The 23,732-nt window shown below is 55.9% G+C and overlaps 1 protein-coding gene across 2 annotated transcripts; it reads right to left on the reverse strand.

Annotated features, from left to right (window-relative positions):
- Nucleotides 1-1,213: 1,213 nt before the first annotated feature.
- Adss1 (adenylosuccinate synthase 1) lies at nucleotides 1,214-23,517 on the reverse strand. 2 transcript variants are annotated; one of them, XM_074067041.1, is made up of 14 exons: nucleotides 23,219-23,355; nucleotides 21,345-21,473; nucleotides 13,672-13,774; nucleotides 9,566-9,628; nucleotides 9,096-9,146; nucleotides 8,656-8,722; nucleotides 7,686-7,793; nucleotides 7,471-7,552; nucleotides 7,140-7,266; nucleotides 6,476-6,630; nucleotides 5,242-5,366; nucleotides 3,292-3,389; nucleotides 2,113-2,262; nucleotides 1,214-1,612 (listed from the first exon to the last, which is right to left on the reverse strand). In XM_074067041.1, exons 2-14 carry the CDS (start codon nucleotides 21,396-21,398, stop codon nucleotides 1,560-1,562), a joined length of 1,236 nt encoding a protein of 411 aa, XP_073923142.1. In that variant the 5' UTR covers nucleotides 21,399-21,473; nucleotides 23,219-23,355; the 3' UTR covers nucleotides 1,214-1,559. The 2 variants fall into 2 exon arrangements, with proteins under 2 accessions (XP_073923142.1, XP_020027598.2); XM_020172009.2 differs by lacking the exon at nucleotides 21,345-21,473 and having other exon boundaries at nucleotides 23,219-23,517.
- Between the last annotated feature and the right edge of the window lie 215 nt (nucleotides 23,518-23,732).

The raw sequence follows: 23,732 nt of genomic DNA on the forward strand, positions 1-23,732 counted from the left end.
ACCATGCAGTCCCATCTTCTCTCGAGTTCTGAAGGCCCATCTTGGACCATTTGGAAAAGTTGCCAGTGAGTGTGGTGTGCAGTCACCGGAGTTTCCACATTGAGCCCACCCACCTGGGGCACTGTTGCCTGAGTTGGCTTCTCCCCGGTGTGGCCATCCAGGCTGAGTGTGCAGGATGTTTGGGGCTGGCAGAGTCCATGGGAAAGCAAGTCCACCTGGCACTTCAGCAGGGTGAGACTGATTGACTTAGTGTGAAAAGTCAAAGCTAGCTAGATTACACTTCTCCGTGTGTCTTCTTCCCTCTCTGACAGAATATGGAGGGCAGCCAGTTTTTCCAAATGTTCCCCGAACTCCAGAATATCATTCGAGGAGCCCAGTCTGTGTCCCTGTGAGCAAAGACCATAGTTGGCACTATGAGACTGGTCAGTAAAGGAGTGGCTGATTAAATAAAATGAAGTTCGGAGTGCCCAACTGGAATGAAGAGGGGCTGCCCATGGGCTCACCATCCCTAGGGGCAGGAAGGGCTGCTTTGAATCACCCCATAGGTCCGACCTGGTAGTAGGGCTAGAGTGTAATTTGCTAAAGTGATTAGCTTTGAAAAACATTTAATACTCTTGTCTGTCCTACATGGGCTTGCTCCATTTCATTTTCTGAGCAAATACATATCTTGGCTTTGTAAAACCAAAATGCAAGGATCCAGCTTGACCTGACAACAGCCATCTTGGTCATAACCCCCATTTTGCCTATCAGGTGACCTGTAGCTATCCCAAACCTTGCAGGACAGCCTCATGAAGATTGCAAGCCAAGAGTGACACGCTGGCCACAGACATGTGACATGCTTCCTAACTGATGTTGGCCATGTTAATAGTTTTTAAGAAAGGCCAGGTAGATTTCAACTGGCTGTGGCCCACTTTTACCTAACTTAGTATACAAACCCCTTCCTCCGGCCTTGGGATGTGGGATCTTCTGTCTTGCTACTGCCCAACACAGGCTGCTATCTGAAAGTCCCCAATAAATGGCACTTTGTGCAGTCCTAAATCTGTCTGCCTCTTGGGTCTCATGGCACTTTCTGCCTGCAGTAGCGGGTTCTCAGACACTGGGGTGGGTTTTTTCCTTAGGAAGCTGCCTCATGCAGACTCTGGCTATGGGGAGTGGTCGCCCTTTAGCATTTAAAAGCGTCAACGACAAAGTCAAGACGAGCACGTAATGACCATTCTTACTCAGTGGCTACCGGATATGTTTATTGCCACATGGCTCCAACCAGACACACACTACATGACAATCACTGTGTCACAGAAGGACTCTGCTTTGAGCATGTAGGCTCATTTTAAATAGTAGAATTTTTAAAAATGTACATAGTGCTGACTTTCAGATGTTTAAAATCATTGTAGAATTCAATGGGTTGAGCTGAAGGCTTAAATAGAAAAATAAAAGTACAGAAAATCAGTTTTACATTTTTTTTGTTTATGGTGCTGGTTGTGAGGGCTGAGGAACACGTCTGCACTGCTGGTTTGGGGACCGAATGCTGATGTAGCCTGCCAGTCTCGGCTCCATTGGATCTAAAACAGCTGGATTATGGACTCTCTGGACTTGCCAACACCAACCCACTTGACTGAAAGGGCAACAGAGAATGGTTACAAAACACGTGGGAGCAGAGACCACCAAGGAAATTGTTCTTAATGACATTGCTTTTATGTAATTCATCTGGGAAAGGGGGCTATTTTTTTCCTTCAAGGGGAAGCGTTTTTAATTTTTAAATAATAAAGGTAGTCCGTGGTGAGGGGCTCATCCACATGCAGCAGGAAGCAGGACAAGCACCCAGCTGCCACTGAGGCTCCTCTATAGGTACAAATGCCCTAGGATGGAAGTGAGCACACAGCGGCAGATGTATCCTGCCTGCCATCTGCATCCTGGGTGGCTGCTGTTTCTGGAGAGGTCACTAAGGACCCCTCCCTGGCCAGAGTTGCTGCCGATAGCCTTCCCTGGATGGCAGTTGTGCCCTGCTCTGGACCTCTTACCTCTGGTCTGATACATTTACCCCAGGGGTTTCTTATTACTCTGTAGGCCTCCTACTGGAATGTAGGCCCCTTGGGAAGGACTTGGGGCACCCACCTGCCACGCCCACATGATTCTCCACAAACCGCACGTAGTTCTGGGCTTGTGGGGGCAGGTCTTCCCACTTCCTGGCGCCCGTGGTGTCTGCTTTCCAGCCGGGCAGTGTTTCATACTCCACTTCTACCTTCTGAAGTATCTCCTGGTTAGCTGGGGAGTTCACACAGGATCAGTGGTGGTCCACAGACTTGTCCCACCTCAGGGACATGAACTTTCCTTAACACAGTGACTCAGCAGGCAGGAAGCCAGGAGGGCCAGAGGTCATACTGGTTTTCTGAACATTGGGCAATGAACAGCAGTGGGGCTCAGACTAGTTGGGTCCTTTCCAGACCAAGGGGCACATCCACCCTGGATATGTGCTTGATAACTGCTCTGCTCGAGCATCCACAGGGACGCGAACGGAGGAACTCCAAGCCTCTGCTTGAAAGCTAAGACTCCAGAATCCTGAAGCCAAGGATGTATGCCCTCTGCCTGGGATCATCAATAACTGGAGGATGCTCCCTGCACTGTGCTGGGACCCTGTGGCTTATAGGGATGCTGACACCCCCTTACTGATGGAAGACACTGGAATGAATGGCACCTGTAAAGGTTCTAGAGCCTGGGACAGGCAGTACCTGCCCAGGGAGCTCCACACTACCATGGAGAGCCAGACCACCAGCAGGAGGCTCTGTGGGTCTCAAAGTGTGCCCTTCCAAAGGTCAGGGGTCAGTAGGGCCTCAAGGTTGCACATGGCTCCCCAGACCAAGGAACACTTCTAGGTCTACCCAGGTCTACTTGGAGGTGACAAGCATGAGGCAGCCTGCCTATCGCTGCCAGGGAGGAAGTAGGTCAGACATGCTTGTCTGCAGTTGAGGGGCATATTCCAGATGACTTTTATGCCAAGGTGGGCCAGGGTCCCCAGGTCACCAGGCTCCTAGCTGCCCACCCAGGCCTGTCCCCTGAGCCATTTCCAAACCACCCGAAGGCACCTGCAGGTGCCCTGAGAACCGGTTAGACCTCCTCAAGAACCCGTGAGAGACCAAAGCCAGGAGAAGGCAGGACTTTGGAGACAAGCAGCTGTCTTCTGTGTGCTGACTGAATGAAACCCTTCCCATTTTCTAAAAATCACAGGTCACCTCTATTCCTATGCCAAAGAAGCAGTTCAACCACCAGAAAAAAACATGGGCTCCTGTCAAGTACCTGGAAAGTAGGGAATCCTCTTCCCATTCAGTTTGTATGAGATGCCAACCTTAATCTCACTCAGGACGTCCAGGATGTCCAGCTTGGTCAAGGCCAGCCTGTCTCAAAACCAAGAAAGGTGATAAGCAGAGAAACGGTCAGCATGCTGCCATTTTTTTTTTTTTTGGTTTGTTTCTCACCCTCTTGTTTCTTCTATTATTTACAGTGGGTTGGGAATAAAGATGAGAGGACCCCTAAAAAATGCAATTGGAGAACAGCGTGAAGAGCAGGAAAGTCTGCCTCTGGGCCTACACCCCAACTTGGCTGTCTAAGTTCCCCACTTCAAATGCCCTCTCTGGGAACCTCTTTCCAACAATCTTGGCTTTCTCCCCTTGCCAGTCTCCCATCTGTGGCTCCTGCCACATTTGCCCTGCAGCATGGCTGCATGTGGATCCTAGCACAATGAGCATGACATTCTTCTCATTCTCCCACCCACTGTGTGCTGCCCCACAGACACAGCCAGTGCAACATGGCAGCTGCCTTTTGTGGGTCCTTCTCGGTGCCACCCTGTGTTCCAAGTTTTCTTTCCTTTATTTGTTTTTCCTTCCTCTGTGGCAGGTTTCATGATGGGTCTCTCCTAGCTGAGTTGGCTCTGGTAATGTGTGGGACTGGTGCCAGGAACCCCACATTGCACAAAGGAAACTGAGGATGGGAGGCCTCAGATAACACATGGTCAGCTTCCCATTGGCAGACTAGCTCTGTACCCACCCAGGAGAGCTTTGAACTGTCTTCTCAGCCCATGTTACCAAGCTGGAAAGGAAGCAGCAAACCCCATGTCCAACAAAGCCTCTTTCTACGCCAGGAGAGGGTCCTGAACAGCCAGACCCAAGTCCTCTGCAAAAACCCCTAGGGTCGCCCTGCTCACCCCCACAGGAAATCTCTCCAGGATGCCAGCTGACAGCAGGTGTGTGGGGAGGGACTTTCTCCTCGGGGCTCACAGAGGTGGGAACCCATGGTGGTCCTAACCCAAGCTCCATTCCCTCTGTTGTCCCCTCTGTGGGTTTGTTTTGCAGGGGAGAACCTCAGGTGCTTGGTGGGGGCCTGCCTTATCGGGATTCTGCATCTTTCCTAGGAACCTGAGTCAGCTCTTGGTGGCCAGGGAGCTGTGGGGCTGTGAGCTGTCTCCTGTACTGCTAAAGGCACCAAGAGACCTGCCTGCCTTCTTGTTCCTGCCCATCTGGATCTGTCCTTCTCCCCAGCTGCCTCTCAGGGTGCTGTCTATGGGATGAAGCTTCTCAAAATGCCAGGTCCTCCCCTGGCTCAGAAACCCCACCCAGAGCCTGGGCACCAAGGGTAAATGGATGTCTGCTTCCCACCTGCCAGCTTGTCTGTCCCTGAGCCCTCCCACCCCTCCAGAAGGATGTCCATTGGAGACAAGGTCAGTGGCTGCACTTTGGGGTACATGATAGGGAATGAATGATGGAGCACACACCATCCACTCTTACCAGAAATGCCATCCTCTGTGAGCCTGCTCTACCCAGGCTCCAGGCACCTTGACCTCAGGGGACTCTTGCCTGACACTCGGTCCTACACTGTGTTGAGATCTACCTGCCCAGACCACACACTAATTCTCACCTGGTCTTAACAGGGATTCTCTATTGGAAGTGTGACTCTTTGTTCTGGGTTACTTCACAAAATATATGTGACCTGTTTCAACCCTCTTAGAAACACCATGATGCCCCTCGCCCTCCGTCCTCCATACATCCTGGACAGCTGGTTCATGGCCTCCATGCCATGAACCCGGGTTTGGCCTCGCCATGGATAAGGGTTTAGATTGCACAAGGATTCTGTGGCCCTTGGACCCTGAATTGAACACCCCTTGCCCTGTGGGTCTCAGGGTCAGGGACAGTCCCTGTGTGAATGGGCCCTGGAATGGCCACTTGGCGATGTGCATGCGGTAGGGCTGCTTACGCAGTGAATCCATTGACCATGTGAGCGTATCTTAGGATCATCAGGTCTAGCCAGCCACAGCGCCTCTTCCTGCCTGTGGTCACCCCCCATTCATGGCCACGGTTCTGTAGCAGGTCTCCAATTTCCTACGTGAGAAGAGAGGACTGTCCACACCTGCTACAGTGGGAACCATGTATGCCTGCAGGCCTTTGTGTGAACAAAGACCTGCCACAGGCCATCAGGCCTTTGTGCTTCTGGTTTCTTCTCCTCCCCCTCCTCCTCTGCCCTTTCCGCTCCTCTTCTTTCTTAGCATGGGAATCCTTGAAAATGTGTCCCCTGGCAGGACTCTCCCTATATCCCCACACCCCTGTGTCTGGCAACTATATCCCAGCTGAGGCGCACAAGGCAGGCCCTACTCTCCATGCAGTTCTAAGCTGGCAGCAGCTCTTCTGAAACACTCCAGAACCCCAGCATTGCTTTGTGCATGGAGGCATGGGCAGCTGGACTCCCTTCTTCCCTACTGCTCAGGAATGGGAAACTAGGGTGGGGCCTGGTCCTACGGCTTGGCTGTGGGGCAGGGGGCAGGGTGTGCTTATCTCCTCCCCTGTCCTGTGTGGTCAGCTGTGGAAACTGCATGCCTCTCTGGACATAGCGCCATCCCTGGCTCTCTCACGCACCTCCTGGCTCTGGAACAAGAGTCATGACCCCACCCTAACAAGGCAGGGTAAAGCTGAGGAAGGAAGGCCATGAACCACTCCATTAGACAGTTAGGGGATGGGGACTCTTCTTTCAGCCCTGACTCTAGCTTGGTGGTGACAGAGACCCTCGGGCCACATGAGACCCCCCAAAGGACAGCAATAGCTCACCCCAACCCCAGGGCTAGGGCCAGCAGAAGGCAATCAGCAACCTTTCTGAGTGAAGGTATCTATCCCCAAACAAGGGTTTTGGAGGGTCTTTAAGACACCCCCCCCTTGCCTGTGGGGCTTACACACTTCCCAGGGTAAACAGAATATGTCACATGTGCATGCATGCACACACAAACACACACGCATACACCCACTGTGTCCCGTGTGTTGCTGCTGTATTGGAACTGACTGGCCTTCAAAGATCCTTACTGACACCCTTTCCCTTCCCCCCACCCACACAGTAGGATGGGCCCCACCGGAGGGGAAGTGGTGAGCAGGGTCCCACAGCAGCAGCCCCTACCCCCAACTCCCATGTCCTGCCCTCCTGCAGCTCAAATCTGGGCACTTACATTGATCTGCTCAGTGGGGAAGGCCCCGATGCCCACGCGGGTGGTGTAGGCTTTCACCACACCATACACATCGCCTATGTTCTGGGGGGGGATGCCCAGGCCCGTGCACACACCGCCCACTGTGCAGTTGGAGGACGTCACAAAGGGGTAGGTCCCTGCAGGACAGAATGGTTGGGGACTGCCTGCCACCCTCTGTAGATCCCAGAACCCGAGAGGCTTTCTTAGCAAAGGGTGTTGAGCAGTTTTAACCCTGGTGGGGGTCACCAGGGTCAGTGGTTTGAGGGGTTATCCTGGGGCAGTGGCCTGCATGGGGCACTGTGTGCCAGGCTTATGGCTCACATAGAAGTCTGGGGTGAGGGAGAGAAAGGCTGTTTGCAGTGTAGACTTAGGTGGCCACCCCAAAGATGGGGTAGACTAGTATGCAGTGGGGTTGTGGACAGGAGATACCCAGGCTTGCCAGGCTCCTTGCTCCTGTTCCTGGTCTCTTCTGTCTCCAATTCCCTCATTCCTAGCTCAGCCCACCCTGATGGAGTTAGGAAACAGGATAATAGGATTATTTTTGTAGACATGGATGGCACTGCGGCCTCGAAAGGTGACCCTGCTGCATGGCTTTCTACAGCCAACCTGTGAGCACATCCCCCAAGCAGCTCAACAGAGGACATACCAAAGTCAATGTCAAGGAGGGCTGCATTGGCACCTTCCACCAGAATCTTCTTAGGGGGGCCGTGGAGTGCCTCATACATGAAGTAGACACCATCTCGGACCATGGGTCTGATCCGTTCAGCAAAGCCCTGGGAGGATCAGGCAGTGGAGTGAGGCTGCAGAGAGGCAGGTGGCACTGCTGCCCACGTGGACAGCCAGCCTGGAATAATACTTGGGCATGGTGTGCTCCATAGTGTTCAACCAGCATTAGGAGGACCTTCACACTGGAGAGATGTCTGACAGCCCCACTCCTGCACACCCTCGGTGCCTGATCCCATGCACCCTCAGTTTACCTTGAGCCTTTTAAGTTGGCCTTCGACATCTATTTCCAGGTTGGGGAACATGGACTGGTGCTGGTGGGCCAGGTTCTTGAATCTGCACAGAAAAGCCTTGCTGTGACTATTAATGGTCAACTGCAGCCTCATCCCTACTGTACCTGGTATCTCCTCTCCAGCCTTGGCCTCCCACAGCCCTCACCCCACTCTGCCCCTGAGCTGTGATTGGATACCTGGTAGAAAACTCATCAAAATCTGACAGCAGGTCACAGATGCGGAGGCCCGTCCGGGCAGCTTTGGAGGAGTAGGTTGGTCCAATTCCCTTCTTGGTGGTGCCAATACTGAAAGATGGGTGCTGGTGAGGAGCCCCATGGATCCTTTTCCCAGTCTGCTGGGGGCCCCTGCAGACTCAAGGTCCATGCCATGAAAAAAGGCTGGCGCAAGCAAGGGTGAGGGTGGCTGCCAGCAGTGGCTCCTGGCTCTGGAGGCTGCCATCGTGAGGATCCCTGGGCTCCGTAAGCATGCAACACCAGGGCGAGGGGCTGGGGGACAGTTCTGAGCCCTAGTCCTAGTCCTCCCCCATCCTTCAGCAGTGCCCTCTGCTGGAGGTGTCCCACTTTCATTTCTGCCTCAGCTTCCCTCTCACTTGGCAGCAAGGATGCCGATACGTTGGCTGCTGCTTTGGTATCCACATGGTCTGCGCAGGTGGCCCTAAGCTCAGGGCAGTCGCAACTGCTACCCGTGTCTCCCTGCGTGGAAGTGCGTACGTGCACACGTGTGTAAGTATGCGTGCCGTGCATGTGTGTGCACCTGTGCAGACATATTCATTGTGACTGTGCAAGCATGAGACTGTCCTATCTCAATGCAGGGCACTCGTGTGCTTCACTCCTGTGTCCCTGGCACATTTGCAGCTCTAACAAATGTCTCTGGGTAAACAAATGAGAGGCCATTGGGTGAGGCGGGCAGAATGTGGCTGTCAGGCTGGGCAGCTAGGCCGTTCCAGTTCTTTTCATGTTTCCCTGTGCGAAGTCAGTGTGGCCCAGGCTGTGGCAGTCAGCCAGGGTCGCGTGTGACCCTTGAGAGAGAGTAGCCTGTGACCCTGTGCTCTGGCAGGTGCTATTCTCGAGGCCTCGGGGTCAGTTGGTGCCCCTCTCCCCATACCCAGGACTGGAAGACCCCAGTGGGAGTAGCAGTGTGACTCACTTCTTCCCCTCTTGAGCTTGACGCTGCACTTCCTGTAGCCCATCCACTGCTTGATGGAAGTCAAACACTGTCGCAGGCAAGGCAGGGGCAGGAGAGAAGCAGAGGACGGAGGTTTACGAGGAGGGCTCATCTGCCACACGCAGGCTTCTCCAGGAAGGGGTGGTTGAGATTTGGAGTGTGGCCATCAGAGCCCTGGCCAGGAGCAGACGCTGGGATTCCAGAGTCCCAGGCGCCACTCTACCCCACTCAGACCTGACTGAGAATTTCCCTGAGCCTTGGGAATTTCCCTGAACTCCAACCCAGCTCTTTCCTTGAAGCAATTTGAAAAGGGTAAGGAGTAAGGTACACATGGAGCAAGGAAGGCCCTGTGGGCTTTCCAGACCCCATGGCCATGGAGAAGGGAGGAGGGGCCGTCCCGAGCCCCCTGGTATGAACCTTACCCAGGTGGGCCCGGTCAGAGATGATGAGCCGCTTCTCCCAGTCCTTCAGACCTGCAGGGACAGGGTATACACAGGTGGGCAGAGTTCACAGATGTGAACTCTTGGGTGAGGTGTGCCAGCTCACCTAGCTCTGTCGGGGTAAGCACGAGGCTGAGAGGCCAGAAGGGCCATCTGCATTGCAGCCATGTCCTCATTGCTTGTTCTCTGGTTAAGGCTCTCAGACTCACACCACAGGGGAGGCCCACAAACTGAGGCTGGTCTCACTCTGGAAGTCTTGAGCCTGAGGCTGCAGGGGCCACCCAGACTGACACTGAGGCAGTGCCTGCAGCTAACTTGGACCTCTGGGCTTCCCAGCACTGCCCATAGGACCCTGCTTTATGCACTTCAGAATCACCACAGCCTGCCTGAGAAGCCACCACCCTCTCAGCCAATAGCGTCAGGCACCTCTGCGTGCAGGCAGGGCAGCCTACCTTTCTTCTCATTCTTCTCTGCCTCTTCGAACAAGCCTGGCAGGTGGATGACCACACCATTGCCTGTAACATGAGGGACAGAAAACGTGTCAGGGGTATCTGAAAACTTGTAAGTTTTGTTTTTGTTTTTGTTTTTTGGTGGTACTGGAGGGTTGAACTCAGAACCTTGTGCTTGCTAAGCAGGCACTCTACCACTTGAGCCACTTCACCAGCCCTGAAAATTTGTTTACTACAGCATGAGATGGGCAGGACCATGTTCACAATAGCTAAGAGCTGGAAGCTGCCCACGTGTCCATCTGAGGACGAATAGATAAGGGATGGGTGGTCCAGCCATACGATGGACTATTCAGCTTTAAAAAGCAAGGAAATTCGGATACATGCTGCAACATGGGTGAAGCTTGGGGACACTGCTCAGTGAAATAAACCAGACATTAAGGAGCATGAAGTATAGGTCCCACTTACACAAGGTCCCCAGACTCGTCAAACTCAGAGAGATGGAAAGCAGAATAGTGGCTTCCAAGAGCTGGGGAGGGTGGGCAGGTGTTAAGGTCTCGCATGTCAGTTTGGGAAGATGGAGAACTGTGTAGATGATGGTTGCACAACAATCTGCGCCTGGAAATTTACCCAGGAAAGCCGAACACTTACATCCATACAAAAGCCTGCCCGCGGGTGCTTGCACCAGCTTTATTCATAACTGCCAGAGCTTGGAAGCAAGCAAGCCGTCTTTCAGCGGGTGAACGGGTAAGCAAGCTGTGGCAATCCGACAATGGGCTATTATTCAGGGTGAGAGAGAAATGAGCCATCAAGCCTCAAAAAAATGAAAAGACGCAGAGGAGACTTAGATGCAGATTGCTATGTAAAAGGAACATCTGAGGCTTCCTGCTGTGATTCCAACTCCCCAGCATTCTGGTGTGAGGCAAGGTCATGGAGCCGTGGTCTTGGGTGAGACCCTGACCACACCAGACCAGATCAGAACAGAGGCGCTGTGCTGAGGGCTTAACAACAACCAATTTTGAAATGGACCCATTTCCCCAAACCCAGGAGCCAGCACAGTGAGGAGGCTTCTCTGCTAGCTCCGTGAGGAAAAGGCTGACACCACCAGTCACTTCTGTTCTGCTCTCCTCAGCCCTCGTGTGCCCAGAACCCACCACCCTTGCCCAGGACATCAGAACTCATCCTGTTCTAGAATGACACCGTCTTGCCTGACTGTAGAATGGCAAATAAAAGCTAAATAGAAACTGCTGGGCATCTGGCCATACCTGTAATCCCAGCACTCAGGCAGTTGAGATGGGAGGATTGTGAGTTTGAGGCCAGCCTGGGCTACATCTCAGAACCAACTAACCAACCAACCAACCAACAAAAAGCCAGCCAATTACATCTTAAACTAAATTGGATGTAATTTTATCTTTTGATACTGGCACAGATGAGGGATGGCCAGCGGTAAGGTGAGGGAGGGGCCAACAGGTGGAGCCAGGGGGTTAGGCAGTGAGACTCCTCCATATGACACCATGGTGGTAGACACGTGACATTGCACATTTGTCCAAACCCACAGGACATCCAACATAGGGGCGATCCTCATATTCACAGCGGCCTTTGCGAGATGGTGATGAGATTGTGGCTCAGCAACAGCAACTGACATGGGGGGTCGGAGGCTGTGCATGGGGACAGGGAACCATGGGAATTCCCGTGTCTTCCTCACAGTCATGCTGTTGGAACCTGAAACTGCTCCAAAAAATAAAGTCTACTAAAAAAAAAAAAAACAAAAAAACAAAAGCCCACATGAAAACTTGATCTAAATAGTAGCTCTTACTGGGTACAGTTGTTTAAGCCTGTCATCCCAGCTACTTGGGAGGCAGAGATCCAGAAGATCGTGATTTCAGCCAGCCCAGGCAAAAAAGTTATGGAGACCCCTTCTCAACAAGAAAAGCCAGGTGTGGTGGAACCTGCCTGTAACCCAGCTATGGGGGACGCATAAGTAGCAGGGTTATGGTCTGGACCTGCCAGGGTGAAAACACAAGACCCTACTTGAAAAATAACTCACGCAAAAAGGGCTGGCAGAATGGCTTAAGAGGTACAGTGCCTGCCTAGCAAGCTCAAGGCCCTGAGTCCAAATACCTAGTTGCTAAGAAGAAAATCTTGTTTGGCATGTTTTATCACAAGAAAAAACGGTGAAAACAAGCCCAGAGCAATGAAGAAACACCGGCAGAGACAACAGGTCAGCGGCTGCCCATGCTGGGGAAGGGTGATGGCCAGCACCACACAGGCAACATCTGGATGACCAGTCAGTTTTCTGAAATGGACTATGGTGGTCCCACAATTGGGCAAATTTTATAATATTTAAGAATGTGCCAGCAAAGCTGTTGAACTGACATGAAAGTAGGCAAGAAGGACCTGGAGACATGGTCCAAGCAGTCCCCAGGACCCATGTGGCACCTTGGGAGCTGTGCTTTCCCCATCTGTATAAACCTAAAGAGGCTCCTCAGAGATGCTCTGCATGCGCAGACAGGGAGGCTCAGAGAGGGAAGGTGCCTCACCCAAGGTCACACAGCATGGCTAGTGTGGGGGGTCTGGGCTCAAGGGAGCCTGAACTCCAGCTCGTCTCTCTAAGGGCAGAAGCCCGGCAGAGACTACTGCTGCTCCCGGGATGAACCCTCCCCTTGCTGGTCTTGTGGGGCTGGCCATGACACAGGTTTGGCCAAGGGAGGCGGGACATCAGTCCAGACCAGAATGACCGGAGATTACACAAGGCCTCAGTGAGCACAAAAGGTCACCTAAATGCCATGGCATCTCAAAATAACCACGTGGCAGACGCGAGGAGTGTTGCAAGTGGAAAGCCTGTCTGCCCCTTGCTGAGAGGCTTCACAGGGGAGTTGTCAGCTCACTGGAGTTCCCTAGTGAGTACCCTGCCTGGGCTCTGACCGTTGGTCCCGACCTGTCCTGGGCGGCTGGGCAGAGTACCATCTGGGTCAAGTGGGGCACAGGGCACAACAGAATCAGACTGACACTGACTTCCTGAAGCACCGCCCTAGCACCAAGGCTCAGCCACTTGGGGCCTCAGGCTGAGCTCAGGGTCAGTCGGGCAGGCTACTTCACTGGCTGGGCCATTCGGTGTGAAATTTGATTGTCACTACCCTGTCCTTGCCCTGTGCTAGGAGGGCCAGACACAGGTGTGCACCAAGGGGACAGGTTTGGTCCCTGACGACTCACAGCCATTGTCTTGGCTGATTTCCTTCCTCTGCTCATATACAATTTTCCAGATTCTGTGCCAACCACTGGCCACGATCAGGCAGTGCCCACGTCTGTACTTCCTGACTGGGGTAGGGGTGGGGTCTGATGAGTCACAAGTGTGTTGGGCAGTCAGAAGGACAAGGACAAGAAGTGGCTGGGCCTACCTGAGGTACCAGGCAAAGCTTGCCTGAGCACAGGAGTCTGGAGCTAAGACGGAGGCTAGGAAGGCAGTGCAACCCTGTGATCAAGAGCGAGGGAAGGGGACCAAGAGGGAGAAGCCACAGAGTCCCAAGACGAAGATGGCTTTGTCTCTTAGGGGCATATAAGGTCACCAATGACTGCAGCCAGGACAACAGGCAGGGGCATGGAGCCTGGATGGGGAGTGGGGTCAGTGTTGGGGGTGGAGGTCCTCTGCAGCATGGACTGGAGGGGGCAGGGCCAAGGAGGCCTGTCAGGGAGCAGCAGCCCAAGGGGTAATGTCTTCAAGACCCAGGCAGGGTCAGACAGCACAGCCTTGTCCACCTGGCTGGGGCTGCTTACAGCAGGAAGGTGGCCTGGCTTGAGCGTGTGCATGTGCACATGTGTTAGCAACACACACACACATACAGAGGGCTCTGCACACTCAGCACAGCCTCCTTCTGGCAACCCTGGGGAGACCCCAGGCTGAGCTGCATTCTGGTTTGCAGGTTTGTCTGCTCTCAGAGGTGGGGCGTAGGAGGAGAAGATCCAGTATGAGTGCCGGGGGGTGGGCTGAGGCCCAGCCCAGGTGCTTGCCCAATGTCGATGAGACCCCCTCTTCATGTTGGTTTCCTGGTCTGATGACCTCAGGCGGTCCACTCACACTCTGGGGCTGGCAGCTAGCTGGGTGGGACACTCACCAATGAAGGACACAGCCTTGGTATTGATGATGCCGCTGGGCAGCAGGTGAAAGTCATACTCCTTGCCATCCACTACCACGGTGTGGCCAGCATTGTTGCCCCCCTGGGAAGAAAGACTGGACTGAGCTGCTGGTGCCCAAGCACTGAGCACTGTTGGGATCTGCCCAACACCCTAGCCTCACTTCAGGGGCAAGCTCTGTCCCTGTAGGATGCAGGAGGCTTCTTGGCACCATCCATGGGTTGGACTTGGGATTCTGGTTCAGGGGTCTGGGTTGGGTTAGCATCCTGTTCCTCCAAGGGCCAGGGGCCTGGGTGGGAGAGGCTCTGACCCAGGTGGTCCCAATGCCACCAGGGGACGGTTCAGCACAGGCCCCAGCAACTGGGCCTTGCACAGAGCCCCTCCCACCAAGATTTCCACTGTTGAGGGATAAGGGCCCATCTCTTTGGGAAAGTACAGAGTTGGACCCCATGGCCCAACTGCAGCCCATGACTGGGCTGCAGGCTCCAGCCTCGTTTTTGCCACAGACTGGCCACCTGACCAAGCACCACTCCACACCTTGGACACTATGTTCTTAGGCTCCCAGAAGCTCATGACATAGGCCTCTGGTGCTGGCAGATGAAATAGAGGGGTCCACGGGGGTGGGTGTTACCAAAGTGTACTTGCTTTTGACTGGGGTGACCAGTTACCCACATCAGGGTACAAGTCAGCAAGGCCCTGTCCAGCATATCCTTCACAGTGCAGTTGGGTAGAGGGGGTCAGGGAACACCCCCACCTGGGGAAAGCTGTAGCCCATGTGCAGGCAGGGGGGCCACACTGCATGGATTTTTTTTTTTTTTCGCAGATGAGCACAGGTGGCATAGGGAGCAAGAGTACATCTCCTGAGATGACCCACTGTCTCTGAGCCACCCCTCCACACCCCCCAACGTGTGGTGCCTCCTGAGAACCTTCGGTACCTTCTGGCCACTACCACAGACTCATATGATCCAGTCCAGCAAAACTTGGAAGGGAGCCAGGACTCTGTAATGAGGGAGCCTGGGCCTCCAGTCTCACTTCCTGCCACCAGATGGCACTGCGGCCCCCACAGCCTGGGATATAGAGATGCCCAGAATCCTGGACTAGTCTTGACCTCCTCCAGTCTTGCTCCTTGCTGGCCCATCCCAGCCTAGCTCACCTTCCTTCTCCATTTCCCAGCAGAAACACGATGGCAGGGCTCTGGCTCTAGAGTCTGGCTTACCGGTCCATTGGGGTCTCCTCCCAGAGACACCCCACTTCTTCTGCCTTGCAGAAGGGATAAGGAGCTGATGGAGTTGAGGGGCCTCAGCTCCCCTCCACCCACACAACTGCAGCAGAGCGGCCTCCCACACATCCTTCCTTCACCGCCCAAGGCAGAACTTTCAGTGAGGGCGCTCCTCCCCGCAGCCACCCATCCCTCATAACGGCCAGAGCAATCACAGTTTCCCAGCTCGCCCACATAGCCAGGTCAGAGAGAGGGCAGGAGATCCCAGGTGAGGGGCTTTCCCTCCAAGAACTCCCACCTTACTCATGGTTAAACAGCAGGGCCAGAGCCCTACACAACTAACGCCCTTGCCCATAGCCTGCCCTGTGCGAGGCCTGTAGCTCTGGGCCCAGTACCTGCAGCCTTCACCAGATGCCTACACTGGGCTGGCTAAGGGCCCCATTCCATGACCCAGTTCCCAGGCATCGAAGCATTAGGGTTTTAAAGCACGTGTCACAGTTTGTCTTGGGTCTGTCCTTCATGCCTCTGAATCACTATGCTGGGCCATATCGAGCACTGCCCTGGGAACTGCCCAGGAGACATTCTGCTCCAGTTGGACCCCCAACACAGACTGTAGGAAGCCTTGATCCACATGTGAGTCTGGCTGCACAAGGGTGCCTCCTTCTCCCCAGGTATCCTAGAGCCAGCACCTGGAGACCTGGAGGTGATGGCTCTGTGAATAGGTGGTGGTGACACTGGGAAGCCTATGGGGAGGAGGAAGGACCTGAAGAGTGGCAGGTGGATGCTCAGAGATTAACAGTATGGGCCACCTTAGAGGGGACACACCAGGAAGGGGCTACTGGGAGATGGAGGCCTGGTGGGCAGTGTAGGAGAAAGGGGAAGCTGAGGACCTGGAATGATGGTGGAACTCAGAAGATACCTGTGTCCTGCCCCTGAGCTTGTGGGGTCAGTCTGTCAGGGTAAGGACAGGCCCATGAGGTGCCTTCACAAACCCAGAGTTTGGAGACCTCATTTGTACTCTGCCTTCACTGGGGCATGTGCAGTAATCCTTTCCTCGGTTCATGGAGCACAGGCATACCTATCGTGTTTTTCATCTGGGATTCAGTTTGGGTGAGGTCTCCATGGACAGATGGGGAAAACTGAGGTCCTGAGAGAAGGTAAGTTTGCAGCAGAGCCTGGACTGGCGCCTTCGTCACATACAGCTCCTCCCCCTCAGGCTGGCAGGCCCCCAGGGACCATGAGATGGTCAAACTGCTTGCCAGGGAGCCCTGATGTCCTGTCCCCACCTCTTCTTCAAGTGCCCAAATCCCACGTCAGCTGGCCCAAGGACACAGATAGGCAGTGAGTACCACCCATCTGTGTTGGGGGTAAACATAGGAGCCTAGGAACAGGCGCAGGCATCATGGGCCAGCCTGTGTCAGGTGACACCAGGGCCAGTAGCTGCTGCAGGGCCCAGGCACCAGGCATAGGCCATTCCTGAGGCACAAGCCACCTTGGGACACTGAGCCCCAGGGCCTGCTGACTGGCAGGGCCTTTCAGCCCTGGAGAGCCCAGAGTGATGGTCCTTGGAGAGACTCAATCTGTCTTCCTCTGCCCATCAAGGTGTTAGAATGGCAGGCCACATGGGGGCAGTTGGTGGGACTGGTACAAGACTTCCCCTCAGCCTTTTTTGGACTTGGTCTGAGCTTCTCAGGACAAAAGAAAAGGGGGCCATCAAGGGTCAACCAGACACAGGTCACCAAAAGGGAGAGGAAGGCATTCAGACCTACCCAGTACAGGTGGCTCTGGTCTGCAACCATTTGGTTCATAAAGAGAGGAGGTGGGATTGACATGCTCGGCTTTCTCCTCAGGCTCTGGAGGGCTCTGTGCCCAGAGCTCTTCATGATGGAGCAAATGCTGTCTCCATTTGACATAAGCCCAGCCCTGTGGGAAGGGCTTTGTGAGCCTCAGGCTTCTCCAGGGCTCACTGATGGCTCAATAACATGAAGAGCCAGTATCACCCAAGGGGGCACTGGCCAACGCAGGCTGAGGGCTAGGTAGAGGCAGGGCCCTCATATGGAGGTCAGGGAACTCAGCTTTCAGCTCTGTGGGAGCACTCAGCCAGCCACTAAGGAGGCCAGACCTGGGTAGATCCCTTGCTTTGGGCCCTCCCCTGAAGGCCCATTGGGATCCTGATATCAGGTCGGCCCTGGCTGCAGGCGGATGCCAGGTACCTGGGCACAGCATTTAGGACCTCATCTGCACGGGCTACTTCCCCTCCACCATTGGAACACTGCTTCTCCCAGCCTTTCCCTCCTTCCTTGACCCTGTCTGCCCTCGGGATGTATGGGTTCCCCCTGTGTGGGAGGCCCCTCCTCAGCCCAGCCTTGTCCTCTAGTGTCTGCACCCAGTCCCACAACCCTCCCAATGGTTGGATCTGCAGGGCAGTGGCCCTCATTCTGCTCCTCCTTCGGCTCAGGTAACTGACGGCCAGAAGGGCCAGGTTGAGTCTTGGGATGGCCCACTCAGGCATGTCCACACACAGCCCTTCCTGGGTCAGGCTCCAGCCTCTTCCACCCACTGGCCAGCGTGCCCCTCTTTCTACAGGCATCAGCAGCCACCTGCCCTGTATGCTGCAGAAAGCAGGGGGACAGCCATGGCTCAGTGGAGCCAAGCACCCGAGCTCAGGGAAGGCCACACTCTTGGGCACAATGCAAGATCCTCTAGGAGGCTGTGGAGAGTCCTGTGTTTTCCTGATGCTCACTGTGGCTCCCACATGTGGATTAGGAAGCCCAGGCCTGCTGCCCTGGGAGAAGAGCACCCTGCATGGTCAACAGGTAAGGCTACTTGCTGTATGCTGCCACAAATAGTCATATATGCTGTGCACTGCACAACTCCAGAGGGTGCTGTAACATAGCTATGATGCCCCTGGAGGTATGATGGTCCTGAGGCACACCACAGCACCTCTAACCATTGACCAGGTCAGGAGATGGTCCCTGATTCTCAGAGCACCTGCCTTAAGTCACCTGCTCCGTGAGAGGTTCAGACCAGGTCAGGGGCATCAAGGAGGCTGCTGGACACAATGGCACCTCCAGGTTCCTCCAGAGGATTCCTCCCCCATGAAGGGGCCTCGAGTCAGCACAGCTCCAAGGCCCCTGTGGACATTGAAGTCCCCCAGGACTCTGCCCAGCCTGCTTGGTCAAAGCCCTTTTCCTGGTGGCCATGAGTTTAAAACAAGGGGCTCCCTCCTTCCTGGACAAATGAGGAGGGACCAGGGCCAAACCAGATCTTGCTCTGGAATCGATGCAGTACTGATCTTTGCTTTGTCCCTGAAGTGTGTTCCACCCCTCGGGGATAAGGAAGGTGGGGCCCTGAAGCCAGCTCTGGCCTCCCTGGGGCTCAGGGGCCAGGCCTGTAGGGACACCCTGTCTCTGGGCTGTGTGTGTGATGGCTGGAGTCCTATAATGTGGACACCCAGCCTTCTCTTCCTTGATCTCGCCCACCCAGCCTGCAGTCAGAGCGCCTTATTGTAGGGTGTAGCCCCTGATGCCCTCCTCAGCACTCCAAGGCCCTGGAAGCCCTGAAAACAACCCCAGCATCCAGGACACAGGATTTTCTGCCTGCATAGGGAGGCCCATCAGCCCATAGCATCTCCTGAGCTACACAGAAGCCTGAGACTGAACACAGCCAGCATGGGCTCCAGTGAGCAACTTCTAGGACAGACACAGGGTGCTGCAGAGTGGAGACCTGAGATGGTCTCTGAGCAGCATCTTCTGGTCTCTCCCTATGTCTGCTTAAGTCAGCCCAGCAGGGCTCCAGCTGCCCCTCCCTGGTGCCCACCTTCTCCAGAAGCCCCCAGTCCTCCTGCCTTACTAGGCCACTCTCTCCAGCAGACTTATCCTGTCCTCTCCCAACCACCTGCCTGCTCAGGCCAGGACCCTTCCTGTAGTCCTCTGGGTAGACAACCATAGCTTGTCCTTCCAGCCACAGGTCACACCCCATTCTGGTCTGCCATCTACAAGCCCTGGGAACAGTGAGGGTCTGGCTGAGCTGGCCAGGAGTGACCCCTCAGTGGCCAGGACCACTGCCTTCTTAGTACCATCCAGGGTAAGGCTGCATGTGGGTCTTCCTGTGTATGTATGTGTGTGCCTTGGAGGCCCCGAGACCTCTGCCCCTACTTTCTTGCCTCTGGGTTCCTGACCACCCCATTCAAATTCTGCCCCACTCTTCCACCACCTGCAAGGGTCTGTCCATACCACAAGCTGTACCCGTGCCCGTCTTACCTCCACACCCCCTCTGTTTGGTCTCCAGCTTGTCCTGGATGGAGCAGGTGCTCTGTGCCTGCAGAGCCTAGGCATTAACTACACATCCCTAGCTCCATTGTCCAGTTATTGTCCTGCACTTGTCCACTCCTGCCCCTGAGCACTTCATGCTGCGGGGAGGGGGAGCAGGGGAAGGCTCTCCTGGCCTCTGACTTGCCAGAGTCCCTCCCCTCAGGCTCACTCGGCCATTACCAACCGACTCTGACCCCACCACTACACGGTCCTCATGCTGCTCTGGATGGATCCTCAGTGGCTGTGAGGTGCAAGCACTGCCCTCCCTTGGCTCCCAGTATGCAGCATTCCTGTGCAGTGCTTCACTTCCTTTTTGTATCTGCTCACAGGCTTCTATCTTCCACTCCTTCCTTCCTTCCTTCCTTCCCCCAGGCCTGCGGAGGAACTGGTCCAGGCATTAGTATGCAGTTCCCACCAGTCCAGGGCAACACAAGGCTGTGTGACCCTGGGAGCCCTCTCCCTTGGCACCTCTGCTCCCTGACCAAGGCCACCAGTGGTGCACAGGCTGTGGAAGACATACTTCTGTAGCAATACCAGGCATTCCAGGCCCAAGGTGGTGCTCCAGGAAATCCTTGGAGCAGCCTGGGGCCCAAGGTCTAGCGTTTCCTTGGAGAAAGCTCCAGAAACTGCACCCACAAACTGTAGGGCAGGTGTGTCAGCTCTTACAGCCGCGCCACACCACAGAAATCCCTGGGGTCTTATGCCCCATACCCATGGCCACGACTCTCCTGTCAGCCTGAAGCTGTCCCTTCCTCAAGGGTGACTCCCATCCCAGCTGGATGCCAGCTCAGCTGGAGTGAGGGTGGGGTGGGGGAGTGGGAATTGCAACTGAGCTCACAGTGGAAACCAAGGGAGAGCCCCCACAGCAACTTTGTCAGGAGGAAGAGCCCCAGTGCCCCCTAGGTTCACTGCAGTCAAAAGGAGGAGAATTAAAAGTCCCTCAGGTGTGGGTGGAAGCCTGGCTGTCCCAGGCGGGAAGACTACACTGTGGGAATGGAGGAAGAAGCTGGTGAGACAGCAGGTGTGGAGCAGATTCCAGACTAGCGACAGGATGTAGCTAGGTAAGATGGTGGACAAGCTGTCCATCCTGGGAGCACTTGCTAGGAGCTTAGGGGCCTATCTGAGGGGACATGGAGGACACAAAAGGAGGAGGGGCAGGTGGAAGGGATCCTAGACAAAGGATGGGAATAGCTCACAGTCCCATGGACTGAGAAAAGAGAATAGGTACCCTGAGGCAGGTGACCACTTTGAGCTGGGATATGGTCTAGAGCAGGAAAGAAGCTCCGGTTCAAAGACTTTGTCTGGAGGGAAGTGGGGGGCAATGGAGCAGCTGAGGGGAGCCTGGGAGGAGGAAGACAGCCCAGCCCCCAACAGACCCAGGGAACCCACCCAGGTGTGAGGAGGCTAGGCTGCAGTGGAATCAGGGGACAAACAGTATTGAATTAGTGGGAGCAGGAACCTGAAGGCAAAGAAATCCGTCAGACTCAAGGCCAGAGATGCTGAAGGTGAGGTGCTTCCTGGGCTGCACTCTGACCACTGGCCCCAAACAAGGAAGGTGGGAGGGCAAGAACCAGGCTACTGCTGGGCTGGGCAAAGAGTCAGAGTCCAAGGTTAGTAGAGCACAGACTTGGGACAAGGACGACATGAAGGCTGGACATAGGTACTGCCTGCTGGTGGGGTTAGCAGAGGGCAGCCAGAACCTATGCCCTCTAGAGGCTAGGGCAGCCCTGAGGCCACAGCTGCTACTCAGGTGCCAGGCCCAGTGATCCTTCAGGAGCCCAGGAAACTAGCAGGCTGGCTGCCTCCTGCTTAGCCAGCCTGTCCCAGAGGGGACTCGGGCCCCGGAGCCCTGCTACCACTTTCAACACTGGTTCTCTTGGCCCCCTGCTCTGGTCCTGCTCAGCCCCTTGGGTCCTCAGTGAGGTCTGGCCTCTGCCTCTGGAGTTCTGGCTTCTGGTCCCTTCATATGACTCACTCTATATGCAGCCTACTCAGGGAATCTGGGGACCAACATTCAAGACAGGGGCTGGGCGCTGAGGAAGAAAGGGCTCATGGCCTTGCTTGCAAAGAGGAGCTGAGTCAGGGCCCCAAGCGGGCGGCTCTGGAATCCCAGCTCTCTTACCTTCTCCACGGGGTAGGGGCAGGAGAGCAGACCCAGGGCTATCATGGTGGGCATGTGCCAAGGGCCACAAGGCTTCCAAAGGGGCAGGTATTTTCATTCCTCAGCTTCTCTGAGCCTCAATTTCTCCACCTGTAAAGAAGCGCTAGGGGAGGGTGCCGCCTCACTGGCTCCTTAGGAGGCTGGAGGGGAGATGTACCTTGCTCCACTGTCTTTCAGGTGGGGACGTGTTTTGCTCTCAGTTGGGGAAGTCAGGGTAGGGGAGAGCATGCCTGGTGGGCCCCGAGTTTGGGTGACTGGGTCTAGCCTGCTCTGGCCTCTGCTGATCCTGTCAAATGAGAGTGAGCGGGACTGGTCTGCTGACCTGGGTAAGAGCAGGGAGGGACTGTCCCAGAACTGGCTCCACAGCTAGAGATACAGCCCTGCAGCATTAAGTCCGACACTTAAGAGAGTGTCTGCAGGGTCCTCCTGACACTGCCTGGAGCTGGCAGGTCTGGCCTCAGACCAGAGAGGGGCTTTGGGCACCACTGGAGCAAACAGACCCAAGGAGGGTAGGGGCTGTGGCTGCCCCGGCACTGGGACACCCTGGAAGCAAGGGCACAAGGACCTGCCACACACACAGCAGGCAGAATGTGCAGTGGGGAGGTTGTGGGGGCCTAAGGGCTGGGCGTCCTTGGGAGAGAGGGACGGAATTGTTTGCCAGGGCTTTAGGGCAGGGAGAGAGGGAGGGAGATCTTTCCATAAATCCCTCATCCCCAGTGGGACAGGTGTGGCCAAGAGAGTTGCTGAGCTCTGTCTGCTGAAACCCTAACTCTGAGCCAGCAGCCTGCTGGGCTGATTCTCTGTTGTAGCCTGCAGCTGTCCTCTTGGGAGTTCAGCAAGGAGGCCACCACAGAACCAGGAAGAAGGAGCTCCATCCAGTGTCCCACTCCCACCCTTTGCCCATTTTTGGCTATAGCCCCATCCTATGCACCCCAAAGCTGATCCCGTTGTGCTGGGGCCACAGACAGCCCACACACAGCATGGCAAGCCCAGCATGGTCTGGGGCAAGCACTCATGGACACCAAGGCAGTGGCCCCAAGAACACTCCCACAGTGTCCAGTGTCAGAATACATGTGGGTGCTGAGAGCAGCCTGCAGCTAGCCTAGGCCCTGCCACAGCTCTCAGAGCACAGCCTCCCTCTGGCCTCCTGTGGGTACCACCAGCCACTGGGTCACCCTAGCCAGAGTATGTGACTCCTCCCTCCCCCCCAAGGCCAGCCAGGACCTCCTGAACTCTGAGTCAGGCCCCTGTCCCAGCCTCTCCACCCCATAGCAGCCCAGCCCTCATTCTGCCTCTGCCTGGCTGATTTACCAGGGTCACCCCCTGCCCAGCAAGCAGCTCTCGGTCCCCTCAGCCAATCGCTGTCCCCTGCCTGTACTGGGCCAGCCCTGTCCCAGACCCCAAACGGCCTCAGATGAAAGCCTCAGAATGAGGAACAGGGGTGTTTTAGGGACCCTCAAGCCACCCTGAGCTGGGTCCCCCCCTCCCAGTGTCACTCCCATGGCATACTCCACCCCCTAAGGATCAGGTGTCCCTAACTCAGCCACTTGTATTTATAGCTCTGGCTCCAGCCACCGGCCTGGGGGTGGGGGGCAGCAGACAGGGTGTTGGGTGGAGGCAGGGGAGTGAGTGCACGGGGGGTTTGTGTGTGAGGTGCGGGGGGGCGGGGGGCGAGGGAAGGGCAGCCCCTGGGGAAGGTGCTCCAGGAGGGAAGGAATCCAAGAGGCTGTGACCTGGTTGGTCAGGGCATGGGAGGACAGGGTCCGTCTGGGTCCGGGAAGAGGGAGGGGCTCGCTGGGTGGGTGGGGGAGGGACCCGGTGCCCCGGCCCCGCACCTGGCAGCGGCTGATGATGTCGGCGTCCGTGGCCAGCAGGTCCACCACCTTGCCTTTGCCCTCGTCCCCCCACTGCGCGCCCAGCACCACGGTCACACGGGAGCCGGTCGCCGCCGCCTCCTGCTGCAGCCGCCCCCGCTTGACGCCGCCCGCGCCGGGGGGCCGGTCGTTGGAAGCTCGGGTCCCCGACATGCTGGCTCTGCTCGTCAGCTGCGCTGGGCCGCCCTGGAGCCCGCCGCAGCCCGCGCGCCCGCCATTAAATGCGGCCGCCCAGGCCAGAGGGCGGGCCGGGGGCGGGCGCGGTGACGCGCCTCGGTGACCGGTGGCCGCAGCTCCCCGCCCCTCGCCGTCGCCAGGGAGCCGCGTCGGGTGGCGGGCCCTTGGGGCAGGGAGGCACTGACCGACGGCCGCGCAAACAGATGGCCCGGGCGCACCGAGAATGCGAATCCGGGCCGATGCGCGCTCGCCGGCCCGCAGCCAGGTCCGCTGCGCTGGGACCCCGCCCCCCCGCCCG

The sequence above is a fragment of the Castor canadensis genome, chromosome 3 (assembly GCF_047511655.1).
Source record: "Castor canadensis chromosome 3, mCasCan1.hap1v2, whole genome shotgun sequence".
Classification (NCBI taxonomy): Eukaryota; Metazoa; Chordata; class Mammalia; order Rodentia; family Castoridae; genus Castor; species Castor canadensis.

Coding starts and splice junctions, on each gene's coding strand:
- Adss1 (XM_020172009.2), bottom strand. CDS start 23,410: ATGTCGGGGACCCGAGCTTCCAACGACCGGCCCCCCGGCGCGGGCGGC. Junction 9,629..13,671: donor CAAGGCTGTGTCCTTCATTG/GTGAGTGTCCCA, acceptor CTCATGTTACAG/GCAATGGTGTGGTCATCCAC. Junction 3,390..5,241: donor ATGGTCAATGGATTCACTGC/GTAAGCAGCCCT, acceptor GTTTTGAGACAG/GCTGGCCTTGACCAAGCTGG.